Source organism: Poecile atricapillus, chromosome 29 (genome assembly GCF_030490865.1).
Source record: "Poecile atricapillus isolate bPoeAtr1 chromosome 29, bPoeAtr1.hap1, whole genome shotgun sequence".
Lineage (NCBI taxonomy): Eukaryota > Metazoa > Chordata > Aves > Passeriformes > Paridae > Poecile > Poecile atricapillus.
The window spans coordinates 1,182,377-1,206,359 of NC_081277.1; the positions used below are offsets into that span (position 1 = coordinate 1,182,377).

The 23,983-nt window shown below is 56.6% G+C and overlaps 1 protein-coding gene across 1 annotated transcript in view; it reads left to right on the forward strand.

Moving 5' to 3' along the window:
* LOC131589523 (uncharacterized) overlaps window positions 1-9,404 on the forward strand; it is a 60,313-nt gene extending 50,909 nt beyond the window's left edge. The window contains exon 2 of the mRNA XM_058859096.1: window positions 8,573-9,404. Coding sequence (XP_058715079.1) covers window positions 8,573-9,404 — 832 coding nt within the window. The remainder of the gene's footprint in view (window positions 1-8,572) is intronic.
* The last annotated feature ends 14,579 nt before the right edge of the window (window positions 9,405-23,983 follow it).

Sequence of the window (23,983 nt, forward strand, 5' to 3'; positions counted from 1 at the left end):
CGCCTGTTTGGAGACAGGGAGGTTCAAGAAGGTGGGAAGATTCACATCTTGTAACAAGAAAAGAGCTCTCCTGGGCATGAAGGAAGCAAAGTGACAGAAAAAGCATGGAATGAAAAGAAATAAATAAAAAAGTGACGCCTAATGGATAAAATGAATATTCAAGTTGTTTCCAGGGAAGAGTCTCTGACTTTGGTGCTGGTTACAGTTACAAGGTTTGTGCGTTTTCTTGCTGTCAAAGCCTTCACCATAATTGTCCAAAAGTTCCTTGATTATTTCTAACAAAACTGTCAGCTGCCTTTGAAGTATCAGAACAGTCTCATCACATCTTATTAAATAGTAAACATCATTTGCAAGCGCGCAGGAGATTTCGACGTCGCGTCAGGCGCCTCGGCGAAGTGGGTCGGGGTGGTTTGCAGGCAGACACGGCTCCTGTGCTCCCAGCACAGCCCCATCCCGAGCCTGGGGCACGGGGACAGCACCCACGGCACGGGGACAGGTCCTGGCAGCTCAGTGTGGGCCTGACTGGGAGCAGGGAGCACAAGGAGCCAGCGGGTCCTGGGGATGCAGCTCACCCCTGCCCTGTGGGGGTTACTGTGGAAACCCTCCCAGGCAGCATTTTGAACTGTGCTGGGAAAGAATGACTCAATCCGAAAAGAAAAGGATGTTTAGGATCCAGCCCGACCCCTTCCAGCCTGAGCTTTCATGTGATTCTCCGAGGCAGATTCAGAGAAACTCATTTCATGTGTTGAAGTGTCTTCTGAGAGCTGAAGCTTTCATAGGAGAGTAATCGTGCAATTAGCTATGAATGAGCAAAAATTCATTCTAATTACTTCCAGGTGCGACAGGCTCTGTGCTCAGACGCCAGGAGGGGACTGGCAGTGGCCCTTGGTGTGTCTCTGCAGGGTGGGAGCTCTCAGCTCACAGCTTTGTGCCCCTGGGAGCTGTGACTGCACAGGGAATGAGAACAGAGCCCAGGGAAATTCCTGCACGGGGAGCCAGGAGTGGGGGTCTCTGTCCAGGCTGGTCTGAGGGACTGGTGGGGCCCCAGGAACAGCCAGTGCCTCTGGCCAGCAGCAAAGGCCGTGGTTGAGAGTGAACCAGCACAAGGAACTCCCTCTGTGCCACTGCTGTGATGGGAGCGAACCCTGTACGGGAGCCACGGGGGTCAGACCCCTGCTCGCTGCCACTCACCCCAAAACAGGGGGGGTTCAGAGGATTTACTGCCCCTTCAACTCCAAAATGGGCTTCACTGTGCTGTGGGGACCTGGAGTCCTCCACACCACCGCTAAAACCCTTCCCTGCAGGAGAGGGAAATCCAGGTGGATCCTATTGTGCCTGGTACATCATTAAAACCACTGGAAATAGCACAATAAAGCCTGCAAGATTTCTAGCTTTAATTCCAGATCAAAGAGGCTTTGGGAAGGAGCATCCCAGGTTTGAATGCTTATCTCAGCCAGACCCCGTGAGCTTTTGAAGTTGCCCCATCAGTCACTAATCAAAGATCTCCTTTTAGATGGGGAAATCAAATCCCTTTCAGCAGGACCCGTAGTTATCAGTTTCTAAACATCACTTGTCTTTTGAATGACCTTCTCTTTGTGAGCTGACCCTGTGAGGAAAACCCTGCAAGAACCGGCCCTGGAGCTTGCAGAGCATTGGCACACACATAGCTGGGCTTTCAGGATGTTCAAATCAGCAAAGAATGTGTGTGTGGAAGCAGTAAAACCCTTTAGAGGTAAATAAATACTCGCTGTAGTCCCTGGTTAACACATCGCAATTGCCTTCAACTGCAAGCACTAACAAAGGCCCGGCATTCCCAGTCCAAGGAGGAATTCATGGAACTATTAGTCTCTGCTTTTCCTCAGCGTATACAAACAAGCTGAGAAAACAATACAGGATCAAGTTCTTAAACACAAGGCATTTTGGCTAAAGAAGCCCTCTGGAAGCGTGGATAAAAGGCCCTGTCTCCACACTGCTGTGAGTGATGTGTCTGTGGCATCCTGCGGGTGATTTGGGACTAATTCTCCACAAACCGGGCTGATGGGGAACTGTGCCTGCACCCGGAGCCCTCCTCTGGCACTCATGGCACCAGGAGAGGCTGCCAGGAGCAGGGTGCAGGACTCAGGGTGCAGGAGCAGAGTGCAGGACTCAGGGTGCAGGAGCAGGGTGCAGGACTCAGGGTGCAGGAGGAGGGTGCAGGACTCAGGGTGCAGGAGCAGGGTGCAGGACTCAGGGTGCAGGAGGAGGGTGCAGGACTCAGGGTGCAGGACTCAGGGTGCAGGACTCAGGGTGCAGGAGGAGGGTGCAGGACTCAGGGTGCAGGAGCAGGGTGCAGGAGGAGAGTGCAGGAGCAGGGTGCAGGACTCAGGGTGCAGGAGCAGGGTGCAGGAGCAGGGTGCAGGACTCAGGGTGCAGGAGCAGGGTGCAGGAGCAGGGTGCAGTACTCAGGGTGCAGGACTCAGGCTGCAGGAGCAGGGTGCAGGAGCGGGGTGCAGGAGCAGGGTGCAGGACTCAGGGTGCAGGACTCAGGCTGCAGGAGCAGGGTGCAGGAGCAGGGTGCAGGAGCAGAGTGCAGGACTCAGGGTGCAGGAGGAGGGTGCAGGACTCAGGGTGCAGGAGCAGGGTGCAGGAGCAGGGTGCAGGAGCAGGGTGCAGGACTCAGGGTGCAGGAGCAGGGTGCAGGACAGGGTGCAGGACTCAGGGTGCAGGAGCAGGGTGCAGGAGCAGGGTGCAGGAGCAGGGTGCAGGAGGAGGGTGCAGGACTCAGGGTGCAGGAGCAGGGTGCAGGAGCAGGGTGCAGGACTCAGGGTGCAGGAGCAGGGTGCAGGACAGGGTGCAGAACTCAGGGTGCAGGACTCAGGGTGCAGGACTCAGGGTGCAGGAGGAGGGTGCAGGACTCAGGGTGCAGGAGCAGGGTGCAGGAGCAGGGTGCAGGACTCAGGGTGCAGGACTCAGGGTGCAGGAGCAGGGTGCAGGACGGTGCAGGACGGTGCAGGACAGGGTGCAGGACTCAGGGTGCAGGACTCAGGGTGCAGGAGCAGGGTGCAGGAGCAGGGTGCAGGAGCAGGGTGCAGGACTCAGGGTGCAGGAGCAGGGTGCAGGAGCAGGGTGCAGGACTCAGGGTGCAGGACTCAGGGTGCAGGAGCAGGGTGCAGGAGCAGGGTGCAGGAGCAGGGTGCAGGACTCAGGGTGCAGGAGCAGGGTGCAGGACAGGGTGCAGGACTCAGGGTGCAGGAGCAGGGTGCAGGACAGGGTGCAGGACTCAGGGTGCAGGAGCAGGGTGCAGGAGCAGGGAAGGGGCGATCTGGGGGCTCCCTGCAGCCAGCCCGGACCTTCTCCCATGGGTAGAAGTGAGTGACAGAGGCCAGACTGCACTGAGGAGCTCCCCAGATCCTCCTGGTCACCCTTTTGCCATCCAGGCTTTTAGGGAAGTTGGCTTCTGCTGTTGAAATCCCTCCAGGATTTGTGGCACAGGCTGCTCTCTCCCGTGCTCCCAGGAATTTTCTCTGGGCTTGGTGATGTGATCCCCTCGTGTCTGTGTGATCCCTCCCTGTAAGTGATCAGATGATGTGTTTGTCCTTTCAGCCGGTTCCTTGATGGGAATTTACACCCGATGGGGGCCGTGATGGGAATTTACACCCGATGGGGGCCGTGAGTGGAGCCCAGCCCGGCGTTCCGAGCCCTTGGGAGCAGCAGAGATGTGTCCCCTGCTGCGGGCTGGGCCTGCTCTCTGCCTCTGACATTCATGACCCACTATTTCAGTCCTGCTCGCTATTTTTGGAAGCTGTCTCATGGTTGTGTGTCATTCCCTGTAACTGGATTCTCCACGTCCCCTGGCTCCATGGCTCCAGAGCAGTTAAACACCCAGAGTCCCACAGCTGGGTGCCTGGGCCAGGGATCCTGTGAGGAGCAGGGATCCTGTGAGGAGCAGGGATCCTGTGAGGAGCAGAGATCCTGTAATGAGCAGGGATCCTGTAATGAGCAGGGATCCTGTGAGGAGCAGAGATCCTGTGAGGAGCAGAGATCCTGTAATGAGCAGGGATCCTGTAATGAGCAGGGATCCTGTGAGGAGCAGAGATCCTGTGAGGAGCAGAGATCCTGTAATGAGCAGGGATCCTGTAATGAGCAGGGATCCTGTGAGGAGCAGAGATCCTGTGAGGAGCAGAGATCCTGTGAGGAGCAGGGATCCTGTGAGGAGCAGGGATCCTGTAATGAGGAGGGATCCTGTGAGGAGCAGGGATCCTGTGAGGAGCAGAGATCCTGTGAGGAGCAGGGATCCTGTGAGGAGCAGGGATCCTGTAATGAGGAGGGATCCTGTGAGGAGCAGAGATCCTGTGAGGAGCAGGGATCCTGTGAGGATCAGGGATGCTGTGAGGAGCAAGGATCCTGTAATGAGCAGGGATCCTGTGAGGAGCAGGGATCCTGTGAGGAGCAGAGATCCTGTGAGGAGCAGGGATCCTGTGAGGAGCAGGGATCCTGTAATGAGCAGGGATCCTGTAAGGAGCAGGGAATCTGTGAGGAGCAGGGATCCTGTGAGGAGCAGGGATCCTGTGAGGAGCAGGGATCCTGTAATGAGCAGGGATCCTGTAAGGAGCAGGGAATCTGTGAGGAGCAGGGATCCTGTAATGAGCAGGGATCCTGTGAGGAGCAGGGATCCTGTAATGAGCAGGGATCCTGTAATGAGCAGGGATCCTGTAAGGAGCAGGGATCCTGTGAGGAGCAGGGATCCTGTAATGAGCAGGGATCCTGTGAGGAGCAGGGATCCTGTGAGGAGCAGGGATCTTGTGAGGAGCAAGGATCCTGTGAGGAGCAGGGATTGCAAATAGCAGGGATCCTTTAAGAGCAGGGATCCTGTGAGGAGCAGGGATCCTGTAATGAGGAGGGATCCTGTGAGGAGCAGAGATCCTGTGAGGATCAGGGATGCTGTGAGGAGCAGGGATCCTGTGAGGAGCAGGGATCCTGTAAGGAGCAGGGATCCTGTGAGGAGCAGGGATCCTGTGAGGAGCAGGGATCCTGTGAGGAGCAGGGATTGCAAATAGCAGGGATCCTGTAAGAGCAGGGATCCTGTGAGGAGCAGGGATCCTGCAGGGAGCAGGGATCCTGCAAGGACCAAGGATCCTGTAAGAGCAGGGATCCTGTGAGGAGCAGGGATCCTGCAGGGAACAGGGATCCTGCAAGGACCAAGGATCCTGTAAGAGCAGGGATCCTGCAAGGATCCTGGAAGGACCAAGGGTCCTGCAGGGAGTGGCTGGAGGCAGCACAGAGGGATTTGGACTCAGGGCCAGGAAGCCTCTCCTCTGTTTGCCAGCAGTGTCTGAGCAGGGAGCAGTGGGACAGGAAGGAGACAGGAGCACAGGGCACCCCCAGCGTCCTGGAGATGTCCCTCAGCTTTCCAAAGCCAGGAGGGTCCCTGTGGGACACCTGTGCCCCACACAGTTACCTTCCATGGCATCCCACACGCTCAGAGAGGCAAGGGAGGAATAAAACCCCAAACCCACAAGGTGTTTGAGCTCTCCTGGTGTTTAAGGGGCCCCTTGCAGGAGGTGCTGAGGGCAGAGGACAATCCCCTCCCAGGAGTGAGTGTTCTTGTGACCCCATCCCTGCTCTGGGGACACTGGTGCCCCACACCTCTGTCACCCCAAGGTGACATTTCACTGCAGGACAGTGAACTCCTGCCTCCTTTCCAAAACACAAATGGAGCTGAAGGAAAAACAAAGCCTCAGTGGATGGCGAGGGCTGGGGATCAGCAGCACCTCACCAGCACGGCTTTTATTGGGTTATACCTGATTTCTTGCACATTTGCTTGGGTGACTTTGAATAATTAAAAATAAACTCCCTTATAAAAGCCAAACAAATGGTATCACTGTCCCAGGCAGCCCCAGCCCCAGGGCAAGGCTTCCTGGCTGGGGTGAAGCACTCGGGCGCTGCCGATCCCAACTCCCAAGACTCCTTTGAAAGCTCCGAGTCTGAGCGCAGGAGACGGGAAGGTGCTGAACACCGAACCACCGCTGCCAAAATCCTGAGGATTTTTTTAATAAGGGCTCAAACAAACCAATAAAAAACCCCCATCAGCAGGGCAAATTTCATTCCAGCTGGGAGCTGGATTCCTGTTAAAAGAAAGTGCCAGCAGGCCCTTTAGCTCCAATGGCACTAGCAGACACAGCTGTAATTACGAGCTCTCGATTGCTGTGTGAGAGCTGTTATGAATTTCGGTGGGCAGAGGGGCACAGAGGAACAGTAAATCACCCAAACAAAAGGGATGGGCAGCGGGGAGCAGGCTCCGGCCTTAACCAAGCACCATTGGAAAGAACTTAAATTATGAACATGTGCCATAGTTAAAGCAGGATCTGCAAACCAGGAGCTAATTGTCCTCCAGGAGCCCAAACATCTCTTTGAGCCTGGGAGAAGCCAGGCCGTGCTCACTGGTCCTTTGTCCAGGGAATCCCAGTGCCCCAGTTCATCTGTGGGACTGGGAATTCCATGTGGCTGCAGAGCAAGTGGGGAAAGCTCCAGCTCCGGGGTGCTTGGAGCCTCCTTGGGCAGGCACAGGGAGTGTGAGCAGAGCTCTCCATCCCAGAGACCGGCAACAGACCTGTCTCCTTCTGGGGAAGAGTGAGAGGTGCCTGAAGGAGCAGATGTTTGTGAGAGCAAAGGACCCAAAAAGGATCTTTCTGTCTTAAGACGAGCCAGGTTCATTCCTGGGGCACCCCCAGCTGATCTCCATGAGTGGCTCCTGCCTTGAGCTCTGCAGCTGGGGCAGGGAGAGCTGGGGCTCTGAGCACAGTCAGGGGCACTGGCACAGGGCTGTGCTGCAGCTGCAGCCAGCACAGGCTCAGGGACTGCCGGGGGCAGCAGGAGCCCCCTCCCAGCTGTGGGACCGAGATCCAGACCTTTGCCCCTCTCCACATGGCCTCTCCTCCCTTCTGACAGCAAACTGAAAGCAGAACTGCCATTAGCCATTATTTAGTCACCACTGTCACCACCCTTTCCAGCACTAACTTGGAGTAATCTGTTGCTGATTTGTTGTGGATTTGTACCGGAAAGGATTTTCCCAGAACCCCTGGCTTTGCACAGGCTCCTTTATTAGTTCTGGATGCAGTTCTGGTGGGAGGGTGAGCCAGGAGTGCCAGGACCACTGCTCAACCCCGCAGCCTCACTTGAGGAGCTGAAATGTGGGCTCCCAGGGTGAGTTCTTGCCAGGAGAGGCGGCTCTCCTGAGACAAACCAGTGTTTGCTGCTCAGCTGGACACCAAACCCAGCTCTGAGCTGGAAACTGCTGGGCAAACTTAGCAAAGAATTACTTTATTTGGTGACTTCATCCACGTGCTGTTGGAAATGCCCTTTCCTCCTAGGCAGGCCCTTATCCTGCTCCTCTCACTGAATTCCAGGGCAGCCACTGCTTTCCCATCTTGCTCACTTGGTGTTTTTCCTTCCCTCTAAGCCATTCCTTTCTTCCCTGGGCGCTCCAGAGCACCCGTGGGCAGCACCCACATTCCCAGGCAGGATTTTGGGCCGTTCCATCCATTCCAGCCCCAGCACAGAGGCTCAGGGAGCAGCACTGAGCACTGGGCTCACACAGGCAAGGAGCCTCCAGCTCTCCCCTCCCTGATTCCCATTCCTGCTCCCTCACCCCATTCCCCAGGGACCAGTCTCTGTGGCCAAGCTCTGCCCATTGTCCCCAGCCAGGATCCTCCTGCCCAGGGAGCTGGGGCTGCCCAGCGACTCCAGAATTCCAGGGTTTGCCAAGGTGGTGCTTTCCCCCCGCCCTTGATGGATTTTGCTCCTTGGAGAGATTTGTCTGCAGAGCACAACTCGTGTGCACCTTGAGAAAGTCAGCGCTCTGCCCGAGACAGCTGCAGGATTGATGTCCCGAAGTGAGGAGCGAGGAGGGAGAGCGTGTGAGTGAGGAAGAAAGTCTGCTCCAAACCACATCAGTAAAATGAGAAAGCCAAAGATTGCGCCATAAATAAGGACCAGTTGACACTTCTTAAATTCATAGCTTTAGCACACAGCAAAGTGTCTCCTTTTTATCAGGAATTTGTTGACAAGGGTTGCAAAAAGATCTACAAATAATACTGAGTGGGGCTATGAAAATGTATTTGTGGAACATTTCAGTATCAGGGATCACCATTATATCGGAAGAATTCATCTTCCTGGAACATTTTATTAGTATCTAGATTTTATAGCTGCTCCCTTTTAATTTTTTTAGAATTTATTATTTTTTTCATTCCTCCAGCAAATATAGCATTGGCTGGGAAGAGGGGGGACCAGCATCCCACACCTCTCCATGCTGCCTCCATGATTTATCCCCTGCATTCCCAGCACAGCACGGCCATTTGGGGTTCAGCTTTCAAGGTTCTCTCCTTCAGGCTGCTTTTCCCCATGGATTTGCTGGGTGACCTTGGGCCTCAGCATCCCCTCGGTCCTGCTCAGAGCATCAGAGCCAGCCTGGGGTCCAGGCATCGCTCCCCAGACCCCTTCCCGGGGACAGGCAGGGCCTCGAGGCTGTGCTCCTCCAGATGGGAGCTGGAAAGGCTCCTGCACCCCCAGCCCTGGCTGTGCCCCCTTTTCCCAGTCCCAAGGAGCAGCTGGGTCCCTCTGTGCCCAGTTTGCCCAGTCCCAAGGAGCAGCTGGGTCCCTCTGTGCCCCCTTTTCCCAGTCCCAAGGAGCAGCTGGGTCCCTCTGTGCCCAGTTTGCCCAGTCCCAAGGAGCAGCTGGGTCCCTCTGTGCCCCCTCTGCCCAGTCCCAAGGAGCAGCTGGGTCCCTCTGTGCCCCCTTTTCCCAGTCCCAAGGAGCAGCTGGGTCCCTCTGTGCCCCCTTTTCCCAGTCCCAAGGAGCAGCTGGGTCCCTCTGTGCCCCCTTTTCCCAGTCCCAAGGAGCAGCTGGGTCCTTCTGTGCCCCCTTTTCCCAGTCCCAAGGAGCAGCTGGGTCCCTCTGTGCCCCCTTTTCCCAGTCCCAAGGAGCAGCTGGGTCCCTCTGTGCCCCCTTTTCCCAGTTCCAAGGAGCAGCTGGGTCCCTCTGTGCCCCCTTTTCCCAGTCCCAAGGAGCAGCTGGGTCCTTCTGTGCCCCCTTTTCCCAGTCCCAAGGAGCAGCTGGGTCCCTCTGTGCCCAGTTTGCCCAGTCCCAAGGAGCAGCTGGGTCCCTCCGTGCCCAGTTTGCCCAGTCCCAAGGAGCAGCTGGGTCCCTCTGTGCCCAGTTTGCCCAGTCCCAAGGAGCAGCTGGGTCCCTCTGTGCTCAGTTTGCCCAGTCCCAAGGAGCAGCTGGGTCCCTCTGTGCCCAGTTTGCCCAGTCCCAAGGAGCAGCTGGGTCCCTCTGTGCCCCCCGTGCCCACCCCAGCCTGTCCCCTGTCCCCTGCTGCTCCCGGCCGTGCCGCAGCTCCCGCTGCCCAATGGCAGAAGGGACCATAAATCGCCGGCAGTGGCATTACAGACACTCATAAATATAGGCTCTCTCGGCGGTGCCGGCACTTTCCATTAGGGCTGTCTGGATCGGGCTGTTGATACCCCCGGTCTGCGCGGGCCCGGCTGTAAAATTTATCAGTGCGCTTTCCTCGCCCCATAAATCATCCCCACTGGAAGCCATATGGCAGATAAGGCCTTAAAAACAGCCTGGGGCGAGCAGGCAGCTCTGCCGGGGTGGGGCACGGGGAGAAGGGCACCTCTGCTGCTGGGTGACACCTCTGGCTCTGAGGATCCCCCTCCTGTCCTCACCCAGCACCACGGCGGGGTCTGTGCCCGCCCGGCAGCAGCAGGAAAAGGAATCCTGAGGATTTCCAAACCAACACCAGCAGCTCAGAAACGGGAATTATCCCCCTGAGGAGCAAAAGCTGGACTGCACCTCCCCAGGGATTCACTCCTGAACCAAACCTCTGACAGGAACAGCCACATTGACAGAGAAACTGAGGCAGAACCACACGGGGCACCTGGGGCCCCGACACAGCTCAGGAGCACCAGCTTTGCTCTCTAAGGGACCAGTTTGCACCAGTTTGCCACCCAGCCAGAGGCAGGTGCCCTGGGCACCGTCCATCCCCAGCTCCTGCACTGCTTTCCATGGGCTCTTGACCTCATTCCCATCACAACCCGTGACAAATGTCACCTTTCCCTCCTGCTGGGAGGAAAAGAGCGCCAGGAACGGGTTAACCCTGAGCCAATAAAGCCATGTGGCTGTGGAGCAAAGAGCAATTCCAGGAATTCTGCTCTACCTAGATACAGGCCTGGCTGGGAGAATCTGCCACAGTGAACTCTTGGGAACACATTAAATTAAGTGTCCTAAATTCGCCTAACTATGCATTTAATTTGGCAGTAATAGGACACTCTCTGTGTAATAGCAGAGTTGCTGTGCAATGGAAGAGGAGCTGCATATTAATATTTTGATTATTAAGGACATGTGTATTGGAGGCTTGATAACTATGTAATATATTATTGCTTAATTGCTCAGACTCTTAAGTATGTTTTCATAATTAGCTGCTATTTAGTTAACGTAAATATTCAGCTTATTAAATATAGAAATGCATTTCTGCTGGAGCAGTTATTTGCATGAGAAGAACCCACACGGGCTGGTGCCTGCCCCGGGAGGGGTGGGAGGGCAGGGACCCTCCCTGAGGGACTCTTTGGTGGTCCTGAGGCCACTGAAACTGTGAGTACAAAAAGGCTTTTCTGCCACAGAGCTCACCCCAGGCACTCCAAACTTCCCTCTCATTGTTGGAGGTGATGGGAGCCCGAGCCCGAGCCGTGGCTTTGTCTGGTTCCTCTCAAGCAGAGCTAATCCCCTCACCTGGGCCAGGCAGCTGATGTGCTTCCTCCTCCCTTCATTTGCTCATAAATCTGTCCAGCCAGGAGGCTCCTTCAATGGGGCTTCTGCTCTTCTTTCTGCTTGGAGCACCCAGAAAAACCATATGGAAATGGGAGGCAGAAATGCACATTTCACACCTTGCCTGCACCGGGCCCGCAGCTCGGGAGGGCTGGGGTTCTTCTGTGAGAGGCACCTGAACCCCCCAGCACCTCCTGAACCCCCCAGAACCTTCCAAACCACCTCCTGAACACCCCCCAGAACCTTCTGATCCCTCCAGCATCTCCTGAACACCCCCCCAGAACCTCCTGAAACCTCCTGGAACCTCCTGAACACCCCCCCAGAACCTCCTGAAACCCCCTGGAACCTCCTGAACACCCCCCAGAAACTCCTGAACACCCCCAGAACCTCCCGAACCCCCCAGAACCTCCTGAACACCCCTAGAACCTCCTGAAACCCCCTGGAACCTCCTGAACACCCCCAGAACCTCCTGAACACTCCCCCAGAACCTCCTGAAACACCCTGGAACCTCCTGAACCCCCCAGAACCTTCCAACCCCCCCATCACCTCCTGAACACCACCCAGAACCCCCTGAACACCCCCCCAGCACCTCCTGAACACCCCCAGAACCTTCCAACCCCCCCATCACCTCCTGACACCCCCAGCACCTCCTGAACACCCCCAGAACCTCCTGACACCCCCAGCATCTCCTGATCCCCTCAGCATCTCCTGATCCCCCCAGCATCTCCTGACACCCCCAGCATCTCCTGATCCCCCCAGCATCTCCTGACACCCCCCAGCATCTCCTGACACCCCCAACATCTCCTGATCCCCCCAGCATCTCCCAGTGCCCGGCCTGGGAGTGTTTGGGGCGCTTTGGGACACCCAGCTCTGGGTGAGCTGGCAGTGGGTGCCCCTGCCTGGGGCACAGGGGGTGTCCGTGGTGGCACCCAGGTCCCTGAGCACCCCCTCAGCCTGTGCCCAGCATTTGGGCAGCGAGCAGGGGCTCCAAATCCCCTCTCTGCTGGTGCACCTGCAGCAGGAAAAGCTGATGCCGGAGGAAAGCCTCGGTCAAGGCAGGCTCTGGAAATGCCCTGTGGGCAGCTGAGCCCCAGGCACGCTCTGGGACAGTTTCAGGGTGCTCCTGTTTGCTGTGGGGCACAGGAGAACCTCGGGTCCAACCTGTGCCTGATCCCACCTCCAGGGACGGGGCTCCAAACCACCCTGGGCAGCCTCTTCCAGGGCCTGGCCACCCTTTCCAGGGAGAAATTCTTCCTGATGAAGGAGCACGAAGCAGTCCAAAGGGCTTTGAGCTTGTTTTCCAAGCTCCCAGGTTTCTTGCTTTGGCTCCTAAATGCAACACTTGGTTCTGTTTATTGTCCCACTGCCCAGCAGGGAGGAAGGTGAACGGGTGAGTAACTCCACTGCTGACAACGTGTCTATTTGAAATTTTTTGTTTTAAGAGCTTTAGCAAATACAGGATGAAGAGGGAGAGAAAAAGCCCTCGGTGCCAGCGTGTGTAATTCCTCCAGGAGCAAACCTCGGAGGAACGCTCAGACTTCCAAAGTGGAACCAATATTTGCAGATGGCAGTGACAGAGAACAATGGGCACAAGAGAGGAGAGCATCAATGCAGAGCGAGCCTGCCTGGTGCTGGGGCTCTGTGAACACATAAACAAGGGGAGGAGGAGGAGGGCTTTATCTACCTGGATAACGCTCCCGAGCAGCGGGTTACAAATGCGCTCAGAAAATGCTGACCCAGGGCTGCTCCTGCACCTCCTGCGCCGGATTGGCACATGATTTGCAGCACTGCGGGAGTTCTATAGCTGACCTCATTAGCAGTGCATTTCCTGGCTTGTTAGCATCATATTTGTATAATTTACGGCACCTTCGTTTTTATGGAATGTGTTCCTTGTAGAGTGTAATGGCAGCAATATATTTAACCTCTCCTATTTAGGAATGCTGTTGCTGAAGGCAGCCTGGAGATATAAAAGGGATTTTTTTTTTTTTTTTTTTCATCCCTCCTTTCTCTCCTGCATGCGTATTTTTTTTCCCACCCGGCTGCTACATACCCAAATATCCATGTGACTGCAAAGTGCTCATAAAAGGCAATGTGAAGCTGTGCTCAGGAAACCGCAGCTTTTCAGGAGCGTTCCCAAGGTCAAGCCCCTAAATCAGTGCAGTGTCATCTTTCCAAAGCCATTACTCAGCTGCTGGAAGAGGAATGAGAATTGCACCAGCAGAAGGAGAGGACAGCTCTGCGGAGAAGGCGGAGGTGGAGGTGGGACGGGTCCAGGGTCACTTCTGGCTTGGCCACAGCTCCTGAGCCAACCTTGGCCACGGCTCTGGGGGACAAGGTGTCCTGGTTTCCTGCTGGGGATGCTCCTTCCCTCCTCTGGGTGGGATGGGAAGCTCTGCATGCACCTGGTGTGATGGCAGAAGCTCCAGTGCTGGGCAGGGCTGCTCACCTGGCCAGGTCTGGGAGCTGGGCTGGCACCACTGCTCCCCTCCTGCAGGAGGCTGAGGGGCTCCTGCTCCCTGTCCCTGGGACAGGAGGGTCACAGGCTGGGCACAATGATCAGCCTGTGCCTCCCAACACCCCCGAGCCTGGCAGGACCATCCTGGATTGCCAGAGGGAAGCTCTGTGCCACCTCTGGCACCATTTTTAGCATCGAGCCTTTAGGATCAGGGTCCTGATCTGTTCCAGGTGTCCCAGTTCTGCTGTGCTGTGATTTTTGGGAGTGCAAGGAGGAGAGCAGGTGACCACAGAGACCCCCCGAGTGACACTGGGTTAAACAGGACCTTGCCCAGCTCCATTCCAGAGCAAACAGCCCTGGGAGCCGGGAGGAGGCTGGGCCTGTGCTGCTCTCCAGCTGGAACCACGGGGTTTGGGTGCTTCACATCCAGAGCTGTTCACTGAGGATCCCCAAACCGCTGCAGTTTGGAGCAGGGCTCTGGGTGCTGCTGGGGGTGCTGCTGGGGGTGCTGCTGGGGGTGCCTGTCCTGACAGGAACCCCTGGTGTTCCCAGGAGAGCTGCAGGAACAGCCAGAACACCCTTTGGGGCAGGAGGCAATGCCAGCTTCTCTCAGGCTCACCCAGCACACCACCACGCTGGCAGCACTTGAAAGCAAAGGTTAAACCCAGCTTAGTGCTTAGTGCTGGCACTGCCTGCACATCCCAGGGCGCTGAGCCAGCCTCAGCAAACGGGGCAGGAGGTGATTTTCCCCAGGGGTGCTCCAGGCTGGGGCCCCTGGGTGGTGGAGGCTGGGGTACACCCCCTGTTCCTCCCAAATCACGTGTGCTCCCAGGAGACACCAGACTAAGCCCATTCCTCTGCTGGGCTTGGATCATTTCTGGAGACTCTGGGAAGAGGTTTAAGGAGCATTTGGGCTCAGCAGGCAGAACATGTCCTGCTGTGTCTCCTACAGGCAGCACCTCTGCGTGTGGGAAGTGGGCTGGGAGCACACAGACTCGAGTCATGGGGGGCCTGAGGGAACCAGGGGAGGAATTCAGAGCAGCTCAGCAGAGCTGAAAGGTCCCCAGAGTCACTGTCTCCTCCCTGTTCCTCTGCAGCCCTTGGGGCTGTGTTTCCAAATCAGCATCATTCCAATATTATGGGATAATTGCTGACCAGATGGGCTCGGTGGCTGCTCCCCTGATCTGCCCAAGCCTCATCACTGCAGTCCTCAACTCCACCTCCAAGTCTCCGTGCTGAAGTGCTGGTCTGAAGAGAATGAAGTGAGAATTAAGCAGCTTTTCCTCATGAGACAGAGCCCTCCAGGCCTGGGCAAGGCGCTGCTCCAGTGCAGGAGCCATTTGCAAGGTTAAGAAGGGCCTGGGGCTCTGGCTGCGGCCGAGCTCATCCTCCATCTGCTCCCACTGAGCCTGGCAGGAGCTGCTCCTCTCCTTTTCCCTTCTCTAGAGTCACAGATCAGCTCCCAGCACCGCTGCCTCTCCACCATGGGATGAGAGAACTGAGCCTGGCAGGAGCTGCTCCTCACCTTTTCCCTTCCCTAAAGTCACAGATCAGCTCCTGCCACCGCTGCCTCTTTGTTATGGGATGAGAGAACTGAGCCTGGCAGGAGCTGCTCCTCGCCTTTTCCCTTCTCTAGAGTCACAGATCAGCTCCCAGCACCGCTGCCTCTCCACCATGGGATGAGGGAACTGCTCCTGGTCAGCTCGGGCACGCTGTGGGCTGGCTGTGGCACACAGGATGGCCTCGGACACCACCCGAGGTGGCCTGGGAAGGTGTGGGGGTCCCTCCATTGCTGCTTCCTGCCTGCATTTCCACCTGCTCTTCTCCTTCAGGATTTCAAAATCATCATCCCCCCGTGGGGGTGAGGGGAGCCCTGGGAGCAAGGCCTGGGGACGGAGTGCTGCAGAGCCTCCTGTCTCCCCTCCCGCACTTTGCTCCAGCCTTACAGTGAGATTCGGATCCCTTACGGCTCAGCTTAAACTGAACCTGGCTCATTAAACGGCTCCGTAGCCACTTCTTGTCTCAACATCCCATTTTCATGCTGCTCAGGGCGCCCCTGGTACCTCGCAGTGATGAATTCCATGGGTTAGCCAACAGCTGCATGAAAATACATCTTCTGGTGATGCTTTTCAGCCTGTTTGCACCTGACACGGCTCTTGTGCTGTGACAGCACTTCCAGATTACTCGCCTTCTCCCCCCGTTTAGATGTGCTCGGCTTGCTTTCCTGTCTCGCTTAAGCCCATCCTAATTCCATTCAGGATCGAGCTGAGGAGCCGGGAGGATCAAACCTGAGTTTCTGCTGACAGAGGGGAAATTGGGCTTTGGCTGCTCCCACAGATGCTCCCGGGCTCTTGTGTGGAGAACCCCCAAGGGTTCTGGGGCCTTCTGGGGGGCAGAGCTCTGATCCAGCTTTCCTTCCCTCTGCAGCTTGGCAGGGATGTGCCCTCCAGTGCCTGTGGCTGGCTCTGTGCCTCTGGCCAGGTGAGCCAGGGCTGGCTCCAGTGGGGACAGCGGCGTGGAGGTGACATTTCCCACGGGCATCCAGAGCCACCCCTGCCAGTGCTGCAGGAGGAGCCCCCTGGGGGCACAGAGGAGAGGCCAGAGACAGACAGACAGACAGACAGACAGACCCCCCCAGTGGGGCTGGGCACCCCATCCCCACCCCAGCAGCTCCTGCCCGGGGCCAACACCCTTCTCCTGCAGCCCAGAGAACAGTGGAGAGCAAATGAGGGAGTATTGATTCAGCTGTGCATGGCAGCAGCCACTGGTGCCACTGGTGCCACTGGTGCCCCTGGTGCCATTGGTGCCCCTGGTGCCCCTGGTGCCCCTGGTGCCATTGGTGTCACTGGTGCCACTGGTGCCCCTGGTGCCACTGGTGCCATTGGTGCCCCTGGTGGCCCTGAGGGTCCCGGCACAGGGATCCCAGCACAGGGATCCCCTCTGGAGCAGGACCCGCCCCTGGTGCCACCGGTGCCCCTGGTGCCCCTGGTGCCCCTGGTGCCCCTGGTGGCCCTGAGGGTCCCGGCACAGGGATCCCAGCACAGGGATCCCCTCTGGAGCAGGACCCGCCCCTGGTGCCACTGGTGCCAGTGGTGCCACTGGTGCCCCTGGTGCCCCTGGTGGCCCTGGTGGCCCTGGTGGCCCTGAGGGTCATGGCACAGGGATCCCAGCCCAGGGATCCCCTCTGGAGCAGGACCCAGGGCACGCTGCCCTGCCCATCGCGGCTGGCAGCGGCTCCGCACAGCCCCGGCAGCGCGTGGCAGCCCCGCTAATGTCTCCATGGCTTCTTGTTAGCTGCACTCTAAGCAGGAAAGTGACTGGCCCTGACAATATAATTTACATTGCTGTATAAAACTATCTGTGGAAGCCAAGCTAATTTGTGCCAGATTAGGCTATTTGTCTCAGCCACTGTCTAACGGCACAATCTATCAGAGGGCTGTTTTCAAATATCGCTTTTCAAGCGTGCCCTTGAGAGGCGGGAATTGATTGGGATCTTAGAAAGCAAAATTACAGCAATAACTTAAAAGAAACAATAATTACTGAATCATACCAGTGTCAGCACTCTGCAAAACACGAAATAGCCATCAAACCCCAATCCAATATATTCTGAAGCAAATTTATTGAATGGAAAAAGCAGTTGAGTGAGGCTTTTTTTTCCTGCCGGTTCCCCTCGCCCCCTCTCTCTCCCTGTACATATGGTTATCTCCAAACCGCAAGTGAATGAGTCGATAATTCTTGTCATTGACTGCTCCATTTTCAGAGAGTCAAGAAAAGATCCATTAGCTACCTCCCGACTCGGTGTCTTTCCCCTTCCCCTCCAGTCATTTGCCAGTCTGTGCTCCTCAGGCAAACAAACATATATAACTAATCATCTGTTAAAACACCGAGGCCCCTAATAAATCTCTGCAGCTGAAATACTTTAATGGGTAATTAATTGATCCTGTTCCAGAGGAGTAATAAGATAATAAATTAGACAATATTTCACTCAGTTGTGTCAGTGTACTGCTAATGGTGCTGGAGGGCTAAGCCGAAGGATAATAAATTAGCCAGAAATTAACTGCTAAGAGCTTTCTGCAGAGAAATGGGCTGACAGCGAGGGGCTGTGATTCAGGGCCCTGCTGCCACCTCCAGCTCAGTTATTTATTTTTTGGTGCTCACAAACATTACCTCTGGCTGGAGCTGGCTGGGGTGGTGGCAGAGGGGGCTTGGAGGGGCACAGGAGCCGCAGCTCCGGGCGCGGCGTTCCCGGGACCGGGGAGCTGAGGATTTATGGCAACCTGGCTGTGCTGCATGTAGGTAAATTACTTTTGTGCTGACTATAAAGACTGTCTCGGAGGCAAGTTATTACCCATCCAGCAAACAAAAAGGAAATATTTCCTGGTGCATCTGTCATATTTCACGGCAGGGCTTGGCAGAGATATCAGGGAAGATGACACCGGGGGACTGATGGTGCGTGGTGCAGAGCAGCACAGCCCTCCTGGAGGCTGGGCCTTCCTTCAGCTCCCTTGAGGAGAAGTTTCAGGGGTTTTAAAGCCTGGCCCACGCCCAGGAGTGTGTGTTTGCAGCCATGGTTTTGGTCACACCAGACACAGCCAGGCTGCAGCGATGCCAGAGGGAGGTGAGGGGCAAAGGGAGACCTTCCACCCTGGACTGGCAGCTTGGGCCATCCCAGGGAGATCAAAGATGACCAAAAGGTGCCTTAAAAAAGCCAGAAACCTTCTTGCCATGTCAGAAACCCTGGATTTGTTTCCTTACAACAGTTCAGTGGATGAGATAAACAAGGATCGGTCTGTGGCTGGGAAATTGGGGCTGCTCTGATCAAGGGCTCGGGTGTGCCCATCCCCAGCCTGCCTCTGCTTCCTCTCCTCCCCTCAAAGCACCGAGTCAGCTTCCTCTGGCTTTAAATGGGACCCTGATGACCTCCCCAGCCCCAAAACCCTGGGCTGGGGCCACAGCAGGAGCAAAGCAGGGAACAGCAGGGGGACAGAAGTCACATTCCAGAGGCACTGGGCGAGCTGTGGGTCAGGGAAGGGCCGTGGGGAGCTCCCCAGTGCAGGGGATGCTGCAGGTGCTCCTCAGTGTCCTTCATCCTGCAGCGTCCCTCATCCTGCAGCCTCATTCCGCAGGATCCTTCATCCTGCATGATCCCTCATCCCGCATGATCCCTCATCCTGCAGGATCCCTCATCCCGCAGGATCCCTCATCCCACAGCATCCCTCATCCTGCAGGATCCCTCATCCTGCAGCCTCATCCCGCAGGATCCCTCATCCCGCATGATCCCTCATCCTGCAGGATCCCTCATCCTGCAGGATCCCTCATCCTTCAGCATCCCTCATCCCTCATCCTGCAGCGTCCCTCATCCCGCATGATCCCTCATCCTGCAGCGTCCCTCATCCCGCATGATCCCTCACCCTGCAGGATCCCTCATCCTGCAGCCTCATCCTGCAGCACCCCTCATCCTGCATGATCCCTCATCCCACAGGATCCCTCATCCCACAGGATCCCTCATCCCACAGGATCCCTCATCCCACAGGATCCCTCATCCTGCAGCATCCCTCATCCTGCAGCTTCATCCCACAGGATCCCTCACCCTGCAGGATCCCTCATACTGCAGCCTCATCCTGCAGGATCCCTCATCCTGCAGGATCCCTCATCCTGCAGCCTCATCCCACAGGATCCCTCACCCTGCAGGATCCCTCACCCTGCAGGATCCCTCACCCCTCACCCTGGAGCACCCCACGAGAGCTGGGAACACCGAGAGGCTCCTCAGAGCCACCACGGCCAAGCCCCTCTCCTTGGGTTTGCCCTCTCCCTCTCCCCCCGTTCTCCTTCCCACTGCCTTTCCTTCCTGAGAGGAGGTGAAGAGAGTGATAATCAGCCAGGGCACCAGGAGAGCTCATGGACGAGATTAAAAGCAAATCAAAGAAGAAAAATCATGGCATGGTTTATGTCTTCCTAATTAAAACCCCGCCAGTCTCCCTTCCCTCCCCCCCCTTTCCCAGCTAATGTTACACTAACGAGCTGAGTTTAGTGGCATTTATGTAGATAAAAGTCCTGATGATTGATCTCAATGGCTTGTTAAAATTAGTTTCAGTCCACCATATTGATTTAATTCCATTGCTTGAAAGTGCTAATTAATAATGATAATAAAAGTGTCTGGGCTCATTATTATCAGGAGGCAGGTTGGGAAGGGGATGAGGGGCACAGAGCTGGTGCATCGCTCACCCCGGCTGCAAATGGCCCTTGGAGGGGTGCTGTGGGGTGGGGAGGGACCCAGGGGACCCAGGGGACACCCAGGGACACCCAGGGGCACCCAGGGGACACCCAGGGGACACCCAGGGGCACCCAGGGGACACCAGGGGACACCCAGGGGACACCCAGGGGCACCCAGGGGACACCCAGGGGACACCCAGGGGACACCCAGGGGCACCCAGGGGACACCAGAGGACACCAGGGGATACCCAGGGGCACCCAGGGGACACCCAGGGGACACCAGGGGACACCAGGGGATACCCAGGGGCACCCAGGGGACACCCAGGGGACACCCAGGGGACACCAGGGGACACCAGGGGACACCCAGGGGCACCCAGGGGACACCCAGGGGACACCCAGGGGCAGAGGGTTTAGGTTTGCCCTCAGCCAGGGTGGGAGAGCTCTGCAGGGTTTATTTTTTTGCAGAATGACGGTGACTTTGTGACGCTGCAGGAATCCAAGGCATCAGGGGACATTTCTGAGCCCACTCCCAGCACCTCCACCCTGGGGACACAAGTGCTGGAGGGCTCAGGGGACCACCAGGAGTTTGGGACATCCCTGAGGCTTTACCCCTGGTGCCAGCCCGTGCTGGGCTCCTGCAGGACAGTGCAGAAGTGGAAGGGAACAGCCCTAATTTGGGAATTTGCTGCCTGCAAAGTGGTGCTTGTCCTCAGATACCTGCTGTCTCCAACTACCGAAGCCTCTTTCCTGGGAAAATGAGTGTAATTAATGTATTTGTGCAATCATTCAAAGTGCTGATTGCAAACAACTGCAGAGGAAACTTTTAACAGTGGCACTCGCCTCTTCCCGGGGCTCAGAGCTGGGATTTCATTGTTTTATCTCTGCTCTTGGCCAGCTCCTTTAGCCATCAGCTGTGTCCTTCTCCAGCCCCCATTCCCTCCTGTCTCTTCCTGGCCCCTTTCCTGGCTCCCTGGCAGGGACCACCCTCATTCCAGCAGCACCCAAGGGTGCCTGAGCTCCCCGAGGCTGCGGGGAAGGTGCTGAGCGAGGTCAGGCAGGTGAGGAGAGGCACAGAGGGGTCCCTGCCCCAGACACGCCTCATTCTCCCCAAATTCCTGGACATGTTTGAACCCCAAATCCAGAGCTGCCAGCAGGACCAGGTCCCTGTCAGAGGAGGCTCCTCCTGCCCCTGGCAGAGGCTGCTCCACAGGTTTTTCCTAAACCATCTCCTCCGTTCCCCCAGCCCCACACGCTCTGCTGCTGCCGCTGCTCCGGAATGATCCAGAACCCAGTGGGCAGGGATGAAGCAGGTTGGGGAAGGGCCCTTCTCTCCCCCCTCTTTGCCCCTTCTTCTCATTTCATTCCATTTTATTTTTAAAATTTCTCTCTGTCTTTCTCATCCATCATTTTCTCATTCCCTCTCTCCCATCCACGGCGAGCCGGCTAATGGAGTCTGCAGTAATTCAGTCCTCCTCGACAGGGGCTGTAATTTCAATAAATAATTACAGGACTTGATTTCATCTCCCTCTTCCCTGAAATGTGACTGCACAAACTCATCCCATGGGCCCAGGCAGTTAATGGGCTCCAGGGTGGGGCTCCAGGGCTCAGACCCTGCTCTTCCCTGGGGTAATCTGGGGGTGTCCTTGGGGATGCTCCAAGCACCACTCTGTGTCCTGAGGATGGGGATTTCATTCCCTGTCCATGCAGAGCTCCCAGCCGTGTCCTGACACCATTCTGGGGGCTCCAGCGTGGATCCACCTCCTGCCAGGGGATGGGGAATGGAGACAGTGACCCCACAGCAAAGACAAAGCAAGGCCAGACAAGGCCCATAATTCCCCAGACTCGGTGGCACTGAGCCCGTCGATAGCCATTTCCAGTGCCTTTGGTCTTGGCTGAAAACAAAGTGAAGGTCCCTGAGTTCTCCTATAAATGGTAATGATAACACAATTATCATGCAAAACAAAAATTAAGTTTAATGGTGCAAAGCCAGGGTGTACTGTGGAGGTAATTCATATTAATTATGTTTGGATTAAAAGCTTATTTCTTTTGTTAGCATCTGCAAGTAGGAACTTCGCAGTAAAAAAAGCCGCATATAATTACTGCATCTTATGGAGGAGCAGTGTCGAACTTAATGGAGCATCCCCGCTCTCTCCGGGCCCCCGACGAGCTGCAATATTTCACTTCTTATGAAATCCAGAAGAAATAAATTACAGGTTTAATGATAAGCATTACTTGGGCTCGAATGCAGCAGGATTGGCCACCTCGTGGCCTGCAGGCTGGGTTGGGGGACAGAGGGAGCTGGCCCTGGTGGCCACGGGGACACAGAGCACCCCAAAGATTGGCTTTGGCCTCTGTCTGAGGGACACAGCGCTGTCACCCACGGCTGTGACCCCTGAGCTGCAATGTCACCTCTCATGTGACCCCTGAGACAGTGATGGCACCCTCACTGTGAGCAATGTGACACAGAGCAGTGTCACCCTTACTGTGAGCACAGTGACACAGAGCAGTGTCACCCTCACTGTGACACAGAGCAGTGTCACCCTCACTGTGAGCACAGTGACACAGAGCAGTGTCACCCATGGCTGTGACCCCTGAGCTGCAATGTCACCTCTCATGTGACCCCTGGGACAGTGATGGCACCCTCACTGTGAGCATTGTGACACAGAGCAGTGTCACCCTCACTGTGAGCACAGTGACACAGACCAGTGTCACCCTTACTGTGCCCACTGTGACACAGAGCAGTGTCACCCTCACTGTGACACAGAGCAGTGTCACCCTCACTGTGAGCACAGTGACACAGAGCAGTGTCACCCTCACTGTGAGCACAGTGCCACAGAGCAGTGTCACCCTCACTGTGAGCACTGTGACACAGAGCAGTGTCACCCTCACTGTGAGCAATGTGCCACAGACCAGTGTCACCCTCACTGTGAGCACAGTGACACAGACCAGTGTCACCCTCACTGTGCCCCCTGTGACACAGAGCAGTGCCACCCTCACTGTGCCCCTGTGACACAGAGCAGTGTCACCCTCACTGTGACACAGATCAGTGTCACCCTCACTGTGCCCCCTGTGACACAGAGCAGTGCCACCCTCACTGTGCCCATTGTGACACAGAGCAGTGCCACCCTCACTGTGACACAGAGCAGTGTCACCCTCACTGTGACACAGAGCAGTGCCACCCTCACTGTGAGCACAGTGACACAGAGCAGTGTCACCCTCACTGTGACACAGAGCAGTGTCACCCTCACTGTGAGCACAGTGACACAGAGCAGTGCCACCCTCACTGTGAGCACAGTGACACAGAGCAGTGCCACCCTCACTGTGAGCACTGTGACACAGAGCAGTGTCACCCTCTGTGACCCCCCACCCTGTCACAGAGTGGTGCCAGCCCTCTCTGTGCCACTGTCACCGTGTCCCTCCTGGCACAGTTGAGGCTTTGCTGTTCCTCTCTCGGTGCCCGTGCGGTGCCAGCGCCGCGGGAGCCAGGGCTCGCTGTCCCTGCAGTGGGACAGGGACAGGGCTGTCCCCATGGCAGCAGCAGTGGGACAGGGACACTGCTGTCCCCATGGCAGCAGCAGTGGGACAGGGACACTGCTGTCCCCATGCCAGCAGCAGTGGGACAGGGACACTGCTGTCCCCATGCCAGCAGCAGTGGGACAGGGACACTGCTGTCCCCATGCCAGCAGCAGTGGGACAGGGAGAGGGCTGTCCCCATGGCAGCAGCAGTGGGACAGGGACAGGGCTGTCCCCATGCCAGCAGCAGTGGGACAGGGACAGGGCTGTCCCTGCAGTGGGACAGGGACACTGCTGTCCCCATGGCAGCAGCAGTGGGACAGGGACACTGCTGTCCCCATGGCAGCAGCAGTGGGACAGGGACAGGGCTGTCCCCATGCCAGCAGCACCCCACAAACCCCCTGGGACAGTCCCTGCTCTGTCAGGAGCGCTGCTCCAGCCTCTCTTTGTGCTGCTGACAGCAGTGGAGTCTGTGTCGTCCTTCTGAGCACAGACCAGTCTGGGACTGGTTTGGGAGCACTGGAGAACTTTGGCTTTTATTTATAAACCTGAAATTGCCATTTTTTACAGCCTTCACTCTTCCCCCCTGATCCAGGCTGGGCCTGGGCTCTGGCAGAGCAGGAGGTGGGAGGTGGCCCAGGGTTTCAGGTGTGTTTCAACAGAAGGTTCTGTGTTTTCCCCATTTCCCAGTAACTCCAGGAGCTGTGAATCCATGAGCCTCGAGGGGTTTGAGCTGCATTGACAGCAGCATTAGTATGATCTGGTTATTGATGTGCAAATTAAAAACTCCATAGCTGGGTTAAGGTCCTGCTCTGCCAGACCCCAAGGAGCTGCAGCAGCCTGGAGCTGACCCCCTCTGAGGACCAGGGACAGCCCCAGGTGACAGGAGGGTGACCCAGCTCTGTCCCCAAGTGTTGCAGCAGTGTGTGCCCCAGGCAGGAGCTCGGGGTCACCCTGCTGAGGCACAGCTGGTGCCAGGGCAGTGCCACCCCCTGT